This window comes from Sinocyclocheilus grahami, unplaced genomic scaffold (genome assembly GCF_001515645.1).
Source record: "Sinocyclocheilus grahami isolate Dianchi unplaced genomic scaffold, SAMN03320097.WGS_v1.1 scaffold1053.1, whole genome shotgun sequence".
Lineage (NCBI taxonomy): Eukaryota > Metazoa > Chordata > Actinopteri > Cypriniformes > Cyprinidae > Sinocyclocheilus > Sinocyclocheilus grahami.
Window position 1 is genome coordinate 740927 of NW_015506232.1, and position 12298 is coordinate 753224.

Consider the following 12298-nt stretch of genomic DNA (forward strand, 5'->3'; position numbering starts at 1 on the left):
GATTGGGCAGAACCAGAGACTCAGCGATGTTGACCACACAGTCATGGTTTGATGTGACTGTGTTCACCACCTACAGCAAACCACAGTGTTAACAGAGATGATGGTGTCTGTGAAGTATGAAGCAGCACAGGTTTCCTCTAAAGCCCTAAAGCCAGCTGCTGGACTCTTCCGGCGCCGTGGACCCTCAGCAGAGAGAAGAGCAGCTTGAAGTGACCCCGTCTCAGAGTCTCAGAGCCTGCGAAACACACACACACACACACATCAGTAACCAGCCTCTACACACACATGCATCAGTCTGCTGTGTTTCAGGCACCTGGATTGTTCTTGATGACGTTGCGGAGAGCTTCCAGCGCCATCTCGGCCCAGCGCAGTCTCTGAGCGTGCTGCTGCGACTCCACTTTATTAGTCTGCGTCATCGCCAGCAGCGTGTGCAGATACTGAGCCTGAGAGCCCACATAGTCCAGCAGACTCGACGCAAACGCCTTCGGATACTGACAAACACACACAGACCAGAGTTTAACACTACACTTCAACACTTTTATTGATCAAGGACGCATTAAATCAATCACAAGTGACAGTAAAGACATTTATAATGTTACAAAAGATTTCTATTTCAAATAAATGCTGTTCTTTTGAACTTTTTATTCATCTGTGAATCCTGAAAAATGAAATGCATCACAGTTTACACAAAAATATTGTGCAGCACGACTGTTTTCAACATTGATAATAATCAGAAATGTTTGTTGAGCAGCAGATCAGCATATTATACTGATTTCTGAAGATCATGTGACACTGAAGACTGGAGGAATGATGCTGAAAATACAGCTGCGCATCACAGAAATACATTACAGTTTAACAGAGATTCACACAGAAAACAGCTGTTTTAAATAATAATATTTCACTATTTTTACAGTATTTGTGATCAAATAAACACAGCTTTGGTGAGCAGAAGAGACTTCTTCTAGGTCTTCAGTACAGTAGTGTAGGCGTCTCTCACCTCCAGAGGAAACACAGGCTGCTCGTTATAAACCCTAACGAAGATCTCTCCCACGATCAGCTCCTTCCCGTGTTCACTGAACAGGAACTCTGAGCCGAAGCTCTTGTCGCACTCGCCCTGCAAACACACAGAGAGTGAGTGTGATCTGAATCAGAGGAGTGTGAGGAGCAGCAGAGGATCGTGAGGAGCGTCTCACTCTCTTGATGTTGCTCTCCTGCTGCTCCTCCAGGAACTCCATCAGCTCCGCTCGCGTGCCGTTGTTCCAGATCAAGTACGGCGTCTCCGAGTTACTGTTCAGCAGCTTCAGGACCTGCAGAACCAACAGATGAACCACAGCTCAACACACAGCCACTGTCCATCTATCCTTCAGCCCCTCACATCACAGCAGCACTAGTGCTGGCACAATACCAAAACTTGACTTTGACATGATACCTGACTAAAACATCTCAACACTACTACAGCAGTGGAGGCCAGAGAAACTCTAAATACACCCCGCAGAAGAAAGATAAACCATATATTGTCGCAGTCCTGTGTTTATTAGTCACGCTGAATCAATGAAAGCAGTTAAATCTTCTGTTTCCTGGAACGACGTGCATTATCTTTCTTCTGTGGGGTGTTTTTGGAGTTTCTCTGGCCTTCAGATGGAGATTTACTGCTGCTCACAGAACCCTGCTTCACTGAAAGATGCGCACGACTATCACAGCTTCTGTCTGATCGCGACTGTGATGTAATCTGGATTAATGGTGCGGCCGCTAGCGCAGCGGCTGCTCCTCTGTACCTCGGCGGGCGAGCTGCGGTTCAGTCTGCGTGAGATGTAGGGCGTCAGCATGGCCCCGAGGCTCTTCCTGATGGAGGGGTTCTCTGGAGGGAGCTCTCCTCCGCTGGGCTGGTCCTCCGGGCCCCAGGCCCCGCTGTACCCCGCCAGACGCCCGAGGGCCCCCACGCTCAGCTTGGCCAGGCTGTTGCACACCTGCTGCTGGTTGGTGTCGTGGCTGGCCTGGACGCCGCTCTCCTCCAGTGTGTAGTCGTAGCTGAAGAGCGTGAAGAGCAGGTGCCACAGCACTCCAGCCCTGTACAGGTGCGTCTGCAGGAAGAAGTCCACCGCGAAGGAGCTGACGCACTCCACCGCCAGAGACGCCAAGCGCGGCAGACCCTGAGAGAAAGCACAGAGTCACAGAACGCTCCGCAGACATCAGAACACAGACAATACAGCACACTCTCTCACTAGACTCTCCAGACCATTACTGCAATTAAACTGGGAAAATTACTCATTCAAACAGTGGTAACAGATCAGACAGAGAGGGGAAAACTAATAAGAAATCAATTAGAATAAGGTTACACTTTATTAAAAGTGTTCTTGTTATAGTGTGAATATGCAAATAAGCACTGAGTAATATTTATTAACAATGTACTTACTATAGAGTAAGAGTTAGGGTTTGGTTTAAGTTGTTATATTTATCCATAATTTACTTCTATTACTACAGTAAGTGCATGTGACGTATAAGAAGAACACTGTAAAATCTTATAAAGCATTACCTAAAAATAAAATAATTTTAAATACAAATAATTCTATTTTTAATAAATTAATACGTTGTATTTATATAATTTATAAAATGTATAATAAGGATTTTAAATGCACGACATGGAGGCAAAGAATCACCCGCCGCGAAGTGCAGACAAACTCCTTTAACGCACGGCAAGCCGTTGATTATCCGCTTATTCCGGTCATTTGCCAAGTTATAGACAAGTTAAAACTAGTATTGCTCTTTACAGCGCAATATTTGACCGGAAAGGTAAAAATAACCGTTATTTTTGTCAGTTATGGCTCGTTAGCTCTAGCATTCTGCCCGCTTCAAATCAGACACAGAGATGAAATAGTGCGGTAAAACCACATTTATTTGAATGAATTATAGCATTTATTTCAATTAATTATCGATCGATCAAGAGAGAGAGAGAGAGAGAGATGAGAGTTGTGTGTAGCTGCATCTGCGCATCTCTCTACAAACAATTAATTTCTTCAAAAACAGCGATTTTACACCTTGTTGCTGAGGAATATAATGTAGCAATCTAGTATCTAGGCTATTTTATTAATAAAAGTGGCAGTGAAGAGTTTACAACAAGTTTATGTGTGTGTGCGCAGCACAATCTGCGATCTCTCTCTCTGTGTGTGTGTGCGAGTGATGTGCGCGATGTGTGTGTGTGTGTGCGCGCGAGTGATGTGTGTGTGTGTGTGTGCGCGAGTGATGTGTGTGCGAGTGATGTGTGTGTGTGCGCGCGAGTTCTTACCTTGGTGTAATAGAGAATGTGACAAACATCTCTAATAATGTTGGGAAGCTCGACTATCTTCTCTCTGCACTCCTCGAACTGAGCAGCGACGCTATAGCACCTGCAGACGTGCCCGCACACCTGGAAACACCCACAATGCACCGATAGCATGAGCTCACTGAGCTTCCTCGAAGCGCTGCTCTCTCTCACATGTGTGTTTGTGCTGATGTACCTGCACTGCCATGTCCTCCGGTCTGCTGGAGGCGGTGAGCACAGACACGCAGCGAGACAGAGCCTCCATCAGCACCTGACACACAACACACAAGCCTCATCAACATTCAGCAGACAGTGAAGAGCCACAGTGTGACTGCTGCTGGTAATGTCAACACATGCAGACCTCGATGCCGTTCTCCCGCCGCAGCTCCTCCGCGTTCAGCGCTGAACAGTTGACGGTGTGGAAGGCCAGCTCAGCGGCGGCCGGTAACAGAGCCGTGGTCTTGGAGAACAGCTGCCCGTCACCCGTCTCCATGGTGATGGTCTTAATTAGCATAGGGTAGCCGGCGTATTTATACGGCTCTAGTTCTGAGGAGAGAGAGAAGGAGATCAGTCTCTGAGCGTCTGAAGATCAGAAGCTGTCTGAGAGGAGCGTGTCGAACCCTGCTTGTGTCTGTTGAACAGGATGCTCTGGGCTTTGAGGATCAGGATGATGTTCTCTGGGTCAGGACCGTCCACAATACGGGCCGATTTGGTGCACAGGAACTCGTAGGCCTTGTTGACCTTCTCAAACATGTCCTGAACACACACACACACACACACACATCGAGACTGGTTAGAGTTTATTATTCATTCACTCATAATGAGACGCAGTGTTGCTGTACGTACCCTGCCCTCCGGATTCTTGTCTGGATGGTATTTCTGGGCCAATCTGAAATACGCTTTCCTTATCTTACTCTCATCATGCCTTTAAAAGCACACACACAAATCATCAAAGGACAAAGATAAGAGTTAATAAGCACTATTCTCAGATGCTACATGAGAAGCTGTGAGAACAGAGGTTAAGCAATCAAAAAAATGAGTGATATACAAATAAAAGTCTTATAGATACAGAAGGAAAAAAAAGAGTCAGTTATTCTTAAGAGTCAGAATGGGATGAAATGGTCATGTGACACTAAACTATGACTGGTTTTGGTGCAGGCATTTACACTAACCAGTATAAATGGCATACTATTAAATGCTGATTCTGGAGCCTCGTCGATCCTAATGTTATTGGACCTGAGTGCGGCCTTCGACACTGTTGATCATAATATTTTGGTTTCTCGGCTGGAAAACCATGTTGGAATTCGTGGGATTCCTCTTAAATGGTTTAAGTCGTATCTAGCAGATAGAAGCTTTGGGGTAAAAGTGGGGTAATGTATGTCAGTATCAGCTCTACTAAAGTGTGGAGTCCCTCAAGGCTCTATTCTCGCCCCCCTTGTGTTCTCACTGTGTCTTCTCCCTTTAGGAACTATATTTAGGAAACATGGGGTTTCGTTTAATTGATATACCGATGATACGCAGATTTATCTGCCACTACGAAAAGACAACTGCTCTGGTATGAGCTCGCTTTTGAACTGCTTAACTGACATCAAGGACGGGATGCGTTAAACTTTTTAAAATTCAATGAAAATAAAACTGAGATTGTGTTTTTTGGTCCAGTCAGCAATCAAACTAGTACAAATTCTATTCTTGGCTCCTTGGCTAAGCATAATAAAGCAGTGCTGAAAAATCTAGGTGTATTTTTGACTCAAGAGTTTAAATTTGACAAGCAAATAAATCTTGCTTTTTAATTTGAGACTTTTAGCAAAGATGAAGCACTTTCTTTCTTTTAGAGACATAGAGATAGTTATTCACGACTTTATTTTCTCATGCTTAGACTATTGTAGTCCTCTCTATATGGGAGTTGGCCAGAAAGCTCTGGCACATCTACAGGCAGCTCAACATGCGGCTGTGAGATATTACTCCTATCCTGTCTTCTCTGAAATGGTTGCCCGTCCATCTCCGAATTGAATATAAACTTTTATTGTTTGTTTTTAAATCTCTGAATGGGTGGACATTAGTGAACCGGCGTTCCTCTGTTAGGCCCCTGAGATCATCTGTCCTGCTTCGTTTTGTGGTTCCCAGATCTAGATTAAAACTTCGTGGGGATCGTGCTTTCTCAGTCGCTGCCCCCAAACCTTGGAACTCATTGCCCTTTAGGATCAGATCCGCTCAGACCATCTCTAGTTTTAAATTTCTGTTCAAAGCTAATTTATTAACTGTGGATTTTAATTCCTCGGCCGATTAATTCTCAGATGTGTATTTGTCTTATGTTTTTATGCTATCCTTGATTTATGTCTATGCCCAGTCTTATTATTGGTTGTATTGAAATGTGCTTTATATTTGTGAGCCTGGAGCACAAAAGCAGTGTTAAGTCGCTGGGGGATATTTGTAGCAATAGCCAACAATACATTGTATGGGTCACAATTATACATTTCTCTTTTATGCCAAAAATCATTAGGATATTAAGTAAAGATCATGTTCCATGAAGATATTTAGTAAATCTCCTACCGTAAATATATCAAAACTTAATGTTTGATTAGTAATATGCATTGCTAAGAACTTCATTTGAACAACTTTAAAGATGATTTTCTCAATATTTAGATTTTTTTGCACCCTCAGATTCCAGATTTTCAAATAGTTGTATCTCAGCCAAATATTGTCCTATCCTAACAAAACATACATCAATGGAAAGATTATTTATTCAGCTTTCAGATGATGTATAAATCTCAATTTCGAAAAATTGACCCTTATGACTGGTTTTGTGCTCCAGGGTCACAAATAATAAATACAAATACAACAAGTGTAAAAATAAAGTACTAAAAAAGTGAGCTCTTTTGTCTTTAACAGCAAGAGCGTGTCGGACTCACTGTCCCTGTCCTTTAGGGAGGTTCAGCACTTCATAGGCGTCATCCACAGACATGGAGGGCGGCTTCTTCTCCACCTCTCTCTTCCAGGCGTCCAGAGTGTCCTTCAGCAGCTTCACCTGCAGAGCACAGACCATCACAGAAGGCCTTCGCATCACGCAGGAAAGCAGGCTCTGAATGTGTCTGTAGATGTGTGTACCGGGTCTCGTATGGGCCAGTCGGGGAAGCGGCTGGAGTCACACAGGTGCCGCAGGTAATAGATGTTGCAGAAGAGCTCGTTGTCCAGCTGAGGGAAGCTGACCACAGGAATGGGACAGTACTGATAGAGAGCGCGAGTGTTACTCTGCAGACGAGGACTGAAGTCTGCCAGATGAGCGGCGATCTTCTCGATCATCAGACGCCTGTCAACACACTCCACAATCAACCAGCATGAAGGAGCACGTCTTCTGTGCTAATTCACCACGTTTACCTTTGGGTTAGCATGTTAAATATAACCATAAAGAACATGTTTGTTGTTGGAATACAATTAATGTTAACATAAAAAATACTCACCTAGTCAACAAGGCAATTTTTGTCATTTTCATTTAGTTTAATTTGATGTACTAAAATAACTAAAAAATAAAAATATAAATAAAAAAAAGAAAGAAATAAAAATTATATAGACATTTAAAAACAACAAAAATTAATAAAAATGTTTTAGCTAAACTGAAAGCAGGAAGTATAAAATAAAATCTAATTCAAAATATTAACAAAACCTATAATAGTATCTCAAGGTTTACCCATCTAAAATCTCTTTAATTTTCAGAGAAACAAAGGAAAAAAGCTGTTATCTTTTAAAAATATATTTTAGTTCATTTTTAGATTTTTTTTTTATAACTGAAATATTACTTTAGGTTTTAGTTTTAGTATTTAGCATTCATAAAGACAAATTCAAGTGGAACAAAACAGATAAAAATACACAGAAATACAAAAACGCCTCTAGATCCACAGAAGTCTAGATGCTCGCCTCATCGCACTTCTCAATTTCAATTACTTTAACTTAATGTACTAAAATTGAAATAAATTAATAGAAACTGTGTATATAACTAGTAAAAAACTTTACCTAAAATTAACACGAAAGCCAAAAACATGAAAATAAAATCTAATATAAAATATTAACAAAAAATTATAATAGTAACCAAAAATGTGTCATTTAAACCTTTTTTTTGTTTGTTTGTTTTTTTTAAAAATACAGTTTAAATTTTTAGTGTTCAGCGTTCATCAAGACAAATTCAAGTGGTACGAAACCCATAAATCCTGGACCCACAGCACAGGAGTTCTGGAGCGAGGAACGAGAAGCTGACCTCATCTCACTGCTCCAGATGGCTTCAGGCGTGTCAAACTCTCCCAAGAATATCTCGGAGAAGCGCTCGGCCTCGTAGTTCTCCAGGTAACACACCATGGCCTCCGGCAGCATCGAGCCCAACACGCTCCTCTGAACGATGTCCTGACCTTTAGCCTGCGGGTCACCACAGACAACACAGATCAAACCTGCTCAGATTGACTCTGCTATTCATCTACAGATGCACATATCTGCAGCTTTACCTCCTCTGATTTAAAGGCCTGCTTCAGGTGAGTGTATTTCAAGAACCTACAGAGAAGAAAATATTTAAGCATATGGCAAGCTATCAGAAACATAAATGTAATTTCTCTGCAGCACATCATCAGGATTGGGACTGTGCTGCCAGAGGACACAGAGCGGAGTTCTCATGGCCTGAGACGCAGGGAGAGTACCGTGCCACGGGCAGCACGTTGGAGCCGGTGTACATCATGATGAAGAAGAAGACTCCGGTGAGGTAGAGCCGCTGCAGGATAGGGTTGTCCTGCATCACCAGGTACAGCAGGTTAGCTACTTTCTCCACCAGGATGGGGTCAAAGGTCAAGAGCAGCTGAAGGACAGGAGAAGGAACACTGGAGTCAAGCTGATGAACCCAGCCTTTATAAACACTGTTTAACACACAGCTAGTGATGTGCACCTGGACGATGTGCGGCAGGCAGGTGCTGTCGCTGATGAGTCTCTTCACCTTTGGTAAAGGCCTGATAATGGCATTATCTTGGTCCCTAAACACACAGACACAGTGAGCATTATTATTTAGAAGACAGAAAAAAAAAGCATGTTTAAACATATTTCAACACATGAAGATGTCTAAATGTCTTTGCTTAGGAAATGATCAGATGATTCTAGACCTTTTTCTTCTGAAGTAGAAGTTTTCACACACTTTTGCATTTATTTTTTGCCACTTGTAATATTTTGTTATTTAATGCAATGGCATTCATATGGAATCCTGTTTCTACCACTGGATAAATTTTTTTAAAAGGGTATTTTTTACATCTTGCGCATCTGACTTTTTTCCTCATGCTTCTTATTATTATCTCAGAATTGCACAATATAAAACTGTTCGGAATTGAGACATAAAAAGTTGCAACTGCCAGAATTGCGAGTTCAGTTTATATCTCACAATTCTGACTTTTTTGTCAGAATTGCAAGAGAAAAAAAAGTCCGGTTTATGAGATATATTCAAACCAAAATGTATTCAGACGCCTTCAACATGTCTCACATTATCACAGTTTATTCGCAATAGTTTAGAAAATGGTAATAAAATATAAGAACAAATTCATCTTGATAATGTCAGATAACTTTGATAGAAAGGTATGTAATGAATTCCGCTGTTAAATTTAAGAACACAATTAGATAATACCAATTTAGCTCAACCAATTACATAGCCTTGCTTAATTTAGTTCAGTCTGTGGTGTAAAAAGGTCGCATTAGAAATGAAATAAAACACACTGAGGCAAAACATGCTCAGGTCAAAGTGTCTGAATAATTTTCAGTCCCAAATTTTTGGGTATGTCACAGTTTATTTATTTTGCTATCCTCGCTTACATAGATGAACTATAGTGTCCTGCTACTAGTAAAACAATATCAGGTGTCGCGGTTTGACTGTAAAAGGCGCACTGTGCGTGTCCTGTGGATGCAGCTGTGAGAGCGAGGCTGTACCGGCTGGGGAAGTAGGAGCACATGGTGATGAGCATGTTGAGGATGAGCGTGGCCAGATCCGTCTCGTTCATCACGGCCTGTCCTGCGGCCAGCAGACTCCACTTCAGCTGTGGGATAGCCTGCAGCGGCCGCCAGCCGTCCATGCCCTGAGCCCAGCAGCGTGTCTTAGCCGTCAGCGTCCCGGCGCTCCAGAACTCCTGCATCTGAGCACACAGAAGAAGAGCTTCAAGCCTGCGTCACCTGCGCATGCTCCAGCTGCGGTGTGAACACACTCACCTCCTCAAAGCCGAAAGGCCCTCGCCTCTCTTTATCTGCGTTCCCGAAGTACCACTCCTTCTCGCTCTCACGCTTCATGTCCGGAGAAGCCTCCAACACATTACTCTGAAAACAATGTGTTTTCAAAACCATGAACAGAGACTTTAACACCTGGACAAGTGACATTACACACATCATAAACATACCACTGTTAAAAAAAGGTTCTCTTCTGCTCAGCAAGGCTGCATTTATTTGATCAAAAATACAGTAAAAACAGTGAAATATTATTACAGTGTAAAACAGCTGTGTTCTATGTGAATCTCTGTTAAACTGTAATGTATTTCTGTGATGCGCAGCTGTATTTTCAGCATCATTCCTCCAGTCTTCAGTGTCACATGATCTTCAGAAATCAGTATAATATGCTGATCTGCTGCTCGAGAAACATTTCTGATTATTATCAATGTTGAACACAGTCGTGCTGCACAATATTTTTGTGGAAACTGAGATAAATTAAATTTTTCAGGATTCACAGATGAATAGAAAGTTCAAAAGAACAGCATTTACTTGAAATAGAAATCTACTGTAACATTATAAATATGTTTTTTCTGTCACTTCTGATCAGTTTAATGCATCCTCGATGAATGAAGTGTTAATGTATTTAAAACAAATGTATATTTTGAGCACACACCTGCAGCGGGACAGTGGCTCTGTTGGTGTGAAGGTGAGCGAGGGTGAGCAGATCCACTAGTATACGCACTCCGTTAGAGTCCATCATATCCTTCACATTTTTCTGTTTGAACAGGAATAGCAAAATCATAAAAGTGTTTCCAAGACTCGCGCGTCTCACGGTGTACGTGGAGGGCCTGACGCGTCACTCACCTTGTTGAGGATGAGTTTGTTGAGGAAGAGGATGAGTCTGTCTCTCTCCAGCTTTTCTGTACACTGGAGACATATAGCAGCAAAAGCATGAGATTACAACACACTGGTTCTAGTGACGTATGATTCAGAGAAAGACTGATGTGCCATAACATGAGGAACCGCAGCAGCTTTAACTTCAAGCCATGTGTTTTCAGCCCTGGACACTGACCCGGTCCAGCATGCCCACGATGTACTTGGTGTCAGCAAACGGTCCGATCTCCTCGCAGCACTTCCCGTAGACGATGGTGAGCGCCTGCAGACACAAACACTTCATGGCCACTTTAGGAGTCAGCAGGAAGCGATGGTAGAGCTCGTTAAAGAACTCGTACCTAGAGAACAACACAGAGGGCTGATCAGGATACTGCTAACGAGATGCACACGGTTCAGCGTCTGTGTTCAGAAACCTACGATCTCTTGATGGCTCCAGACTCCTCGCTCTCATCCTCCTCCAGCAGCAGACGCAGGTAATAATCCCCGATCTTGATCTCGTCAGAGAGGCACTCGTACTTCACCTGAACACAACCCAACAGACTTCATATGCTTTTGAATGAGCAGATCTCGCTGTGATTCTCAGGCTATATGCTACTGCTGTCAACAATACAGAAGTTTAAAAATAAGGCTTTGTGTAAGGAATTTTCTATGTTTCTGTCTTAGAGATAATATTTGTATTATTATTAGAGGTGTAGCGGTACACAAACGTGCATACCTCGGTTTTGACGTCACAGTTTGGTATGGTTTCGTTACAGCAGTAGGAAAAACTAAACATTATTGCTTCTTTTTACTTAAACAATGGTTTACTGAACAAATTGCTCTTTCTTTAAATAAATTCAATTATAATTAATTTTCTTAGGGATAAAAATCTACCTCAGCTTCTGCTCTGAACTATAGGGAGCCCTTTTACATTACTATAGGCTACAATTACAACAGAGCCCAAGCTTAAATTCAGTTACTATTTATTTTTAACTATACTAATAAACACTAAAATTAAAAAAAATATATATGTTTTTAAATTAACTTCTAAATTACACAATCTCTATTTGTAGTTGAAATATAATAATTTATAGAGTGGCTGTCATAACTTGTCTCATGAAAGATTTAAACAAACATTAAATTAAGACATCACTAACAGGTAAAGTAAAATATAATGAAGTATAGTCTAATATTTCACAAAATGCTCTTCACTAGACTAGAAAACATTTCTCGAGCTGTGGCCACTGATGACTTGCCTGAGGTGAATTAATTGCTACGTGACATTTTGTTTACAAGTTGTTTTAATGACATCTTTCCGCGGCTGAAACGCTAACTGAGTGATTATGTGAGGGGTGAGATGTTCATTCATGTTTATTTCGTGTTAAAGCTAGTAATAAAGAGGAAGGGATGATCGCGCTCCACGCTGCCGTTAGAACCAATGCGATCGATGCCGTGGCAGTTTTTCTCTGTGGTATCAAAACTGGTGTTAAATATCTGTGTTTCTCAGCGTATCGTGTGGAGTTAGATCTCCCAGTATTGTGTTCAGACCGCTGCGGAGTCACTGATGTGAAGCGCAGACCTCGAACTCCTGGTGGTTCCAGGAGACGACGCTAGCGCTGCCGAGCTCGCGGTCCACACCGAAGGAGCGCATCTCTGCCTCCAGAGCGTCCCGCAGCTCCTCGCGCGTCTTCAGGTTCCAGATCAGGTTAGAGCGAGCGTGATCCAGCTGGAACCTGCACACAAGCACGAGCGTCACACACTCTGATAACCCCACGCACAGAACTCACATTCATTAAAGCAGCTCGTTTACTTGTAGTAGAAAAGCTCCCAGTTGGACTCGATCTTGATCCGCTGCCGTCTCTTCCTCAGGATGACCGGCCTCTGGTTTGCGTTCTGCAATCAGTGACACAGAAC

General features: G+C 42.4%; 1 protein-coding gene across 1 annotated transcript in view; it reads right to left on the reverse strand.

The window, feature by feature from the left end:
• The window catches only part of LOC107566174 (dnaJ homolog subfamily C member 13-like), a 55077-nt gene that overhangs the window by 15922 nt on the left and 26857 nt on the right, over positions 1–12298 (reverse strand). Inside the window, exons 21-45 of the mRNA XM_016251552.1 lie at positions 12195–12277; positions 11964–12117; positions 10823–10926; positions 10584–10743; positions 10376–10438; positions 10185–10286; positions 9518–9622; positions 9242–9444; positions 8220–8304; positions 7978–8132; positions 7789–7834; positions 7548–7702; positions 6404–6605; positions 6208–6323; positions 4145–4223; positions 3919–4054; positions 3660–3844; positions 3495–3569; positions 3284–3403; positions 1776–2150; positions 1194–1307; positions 998–1114; positions 314–491; positions 146–235; positions 14–72 (exon numbers count right to left, since the gene is read on the reverse strand). Of these exons, the coding sequence (XP_016107038.1) occupies positions 14–72; positions 146–235; positions 314–491; positions 998–1114; positions 1194–1307; positions 1776–2150; positions 3284–3403; positions 3495–3569; positions 3660–3844; positions 3919–4054; positions 4145–4223; positions 6208–6323; positions 6404–6605; positions 7548–7702; positions 7789–7834; positions 7978–8132; positions 8220–8304; positions 9242–9444; positions 9518–9622; positions 10185–10286; positions 10376–10438; positions 10584–10743; positions 10823–10926; positions 11964–12117; positions 12195–12277 (3261 nt within the window). The remainder of the gene's footprint in view (positions 1–13; positions 73–145; positions 236–313; positions 492–997; positions 1115–1193; positions 1308–1775; positions 2151–3283; positions 3404–3494; positions 3570–3659; positions 3845–3918; positions 4055–4144; positions 4224–6207; positions 6324–6403; positions 6606–7547; positions 7703–7788; positions 7835–7977; positions 8133–8219; positions 8305–9241; positions 9445–9517; positions 9623–10184; positions 10287–10375; positions 10439–10583; positions 10744–10822; positions 10927–11963; positions 12118–12194; positions 12278–12298) is intronic.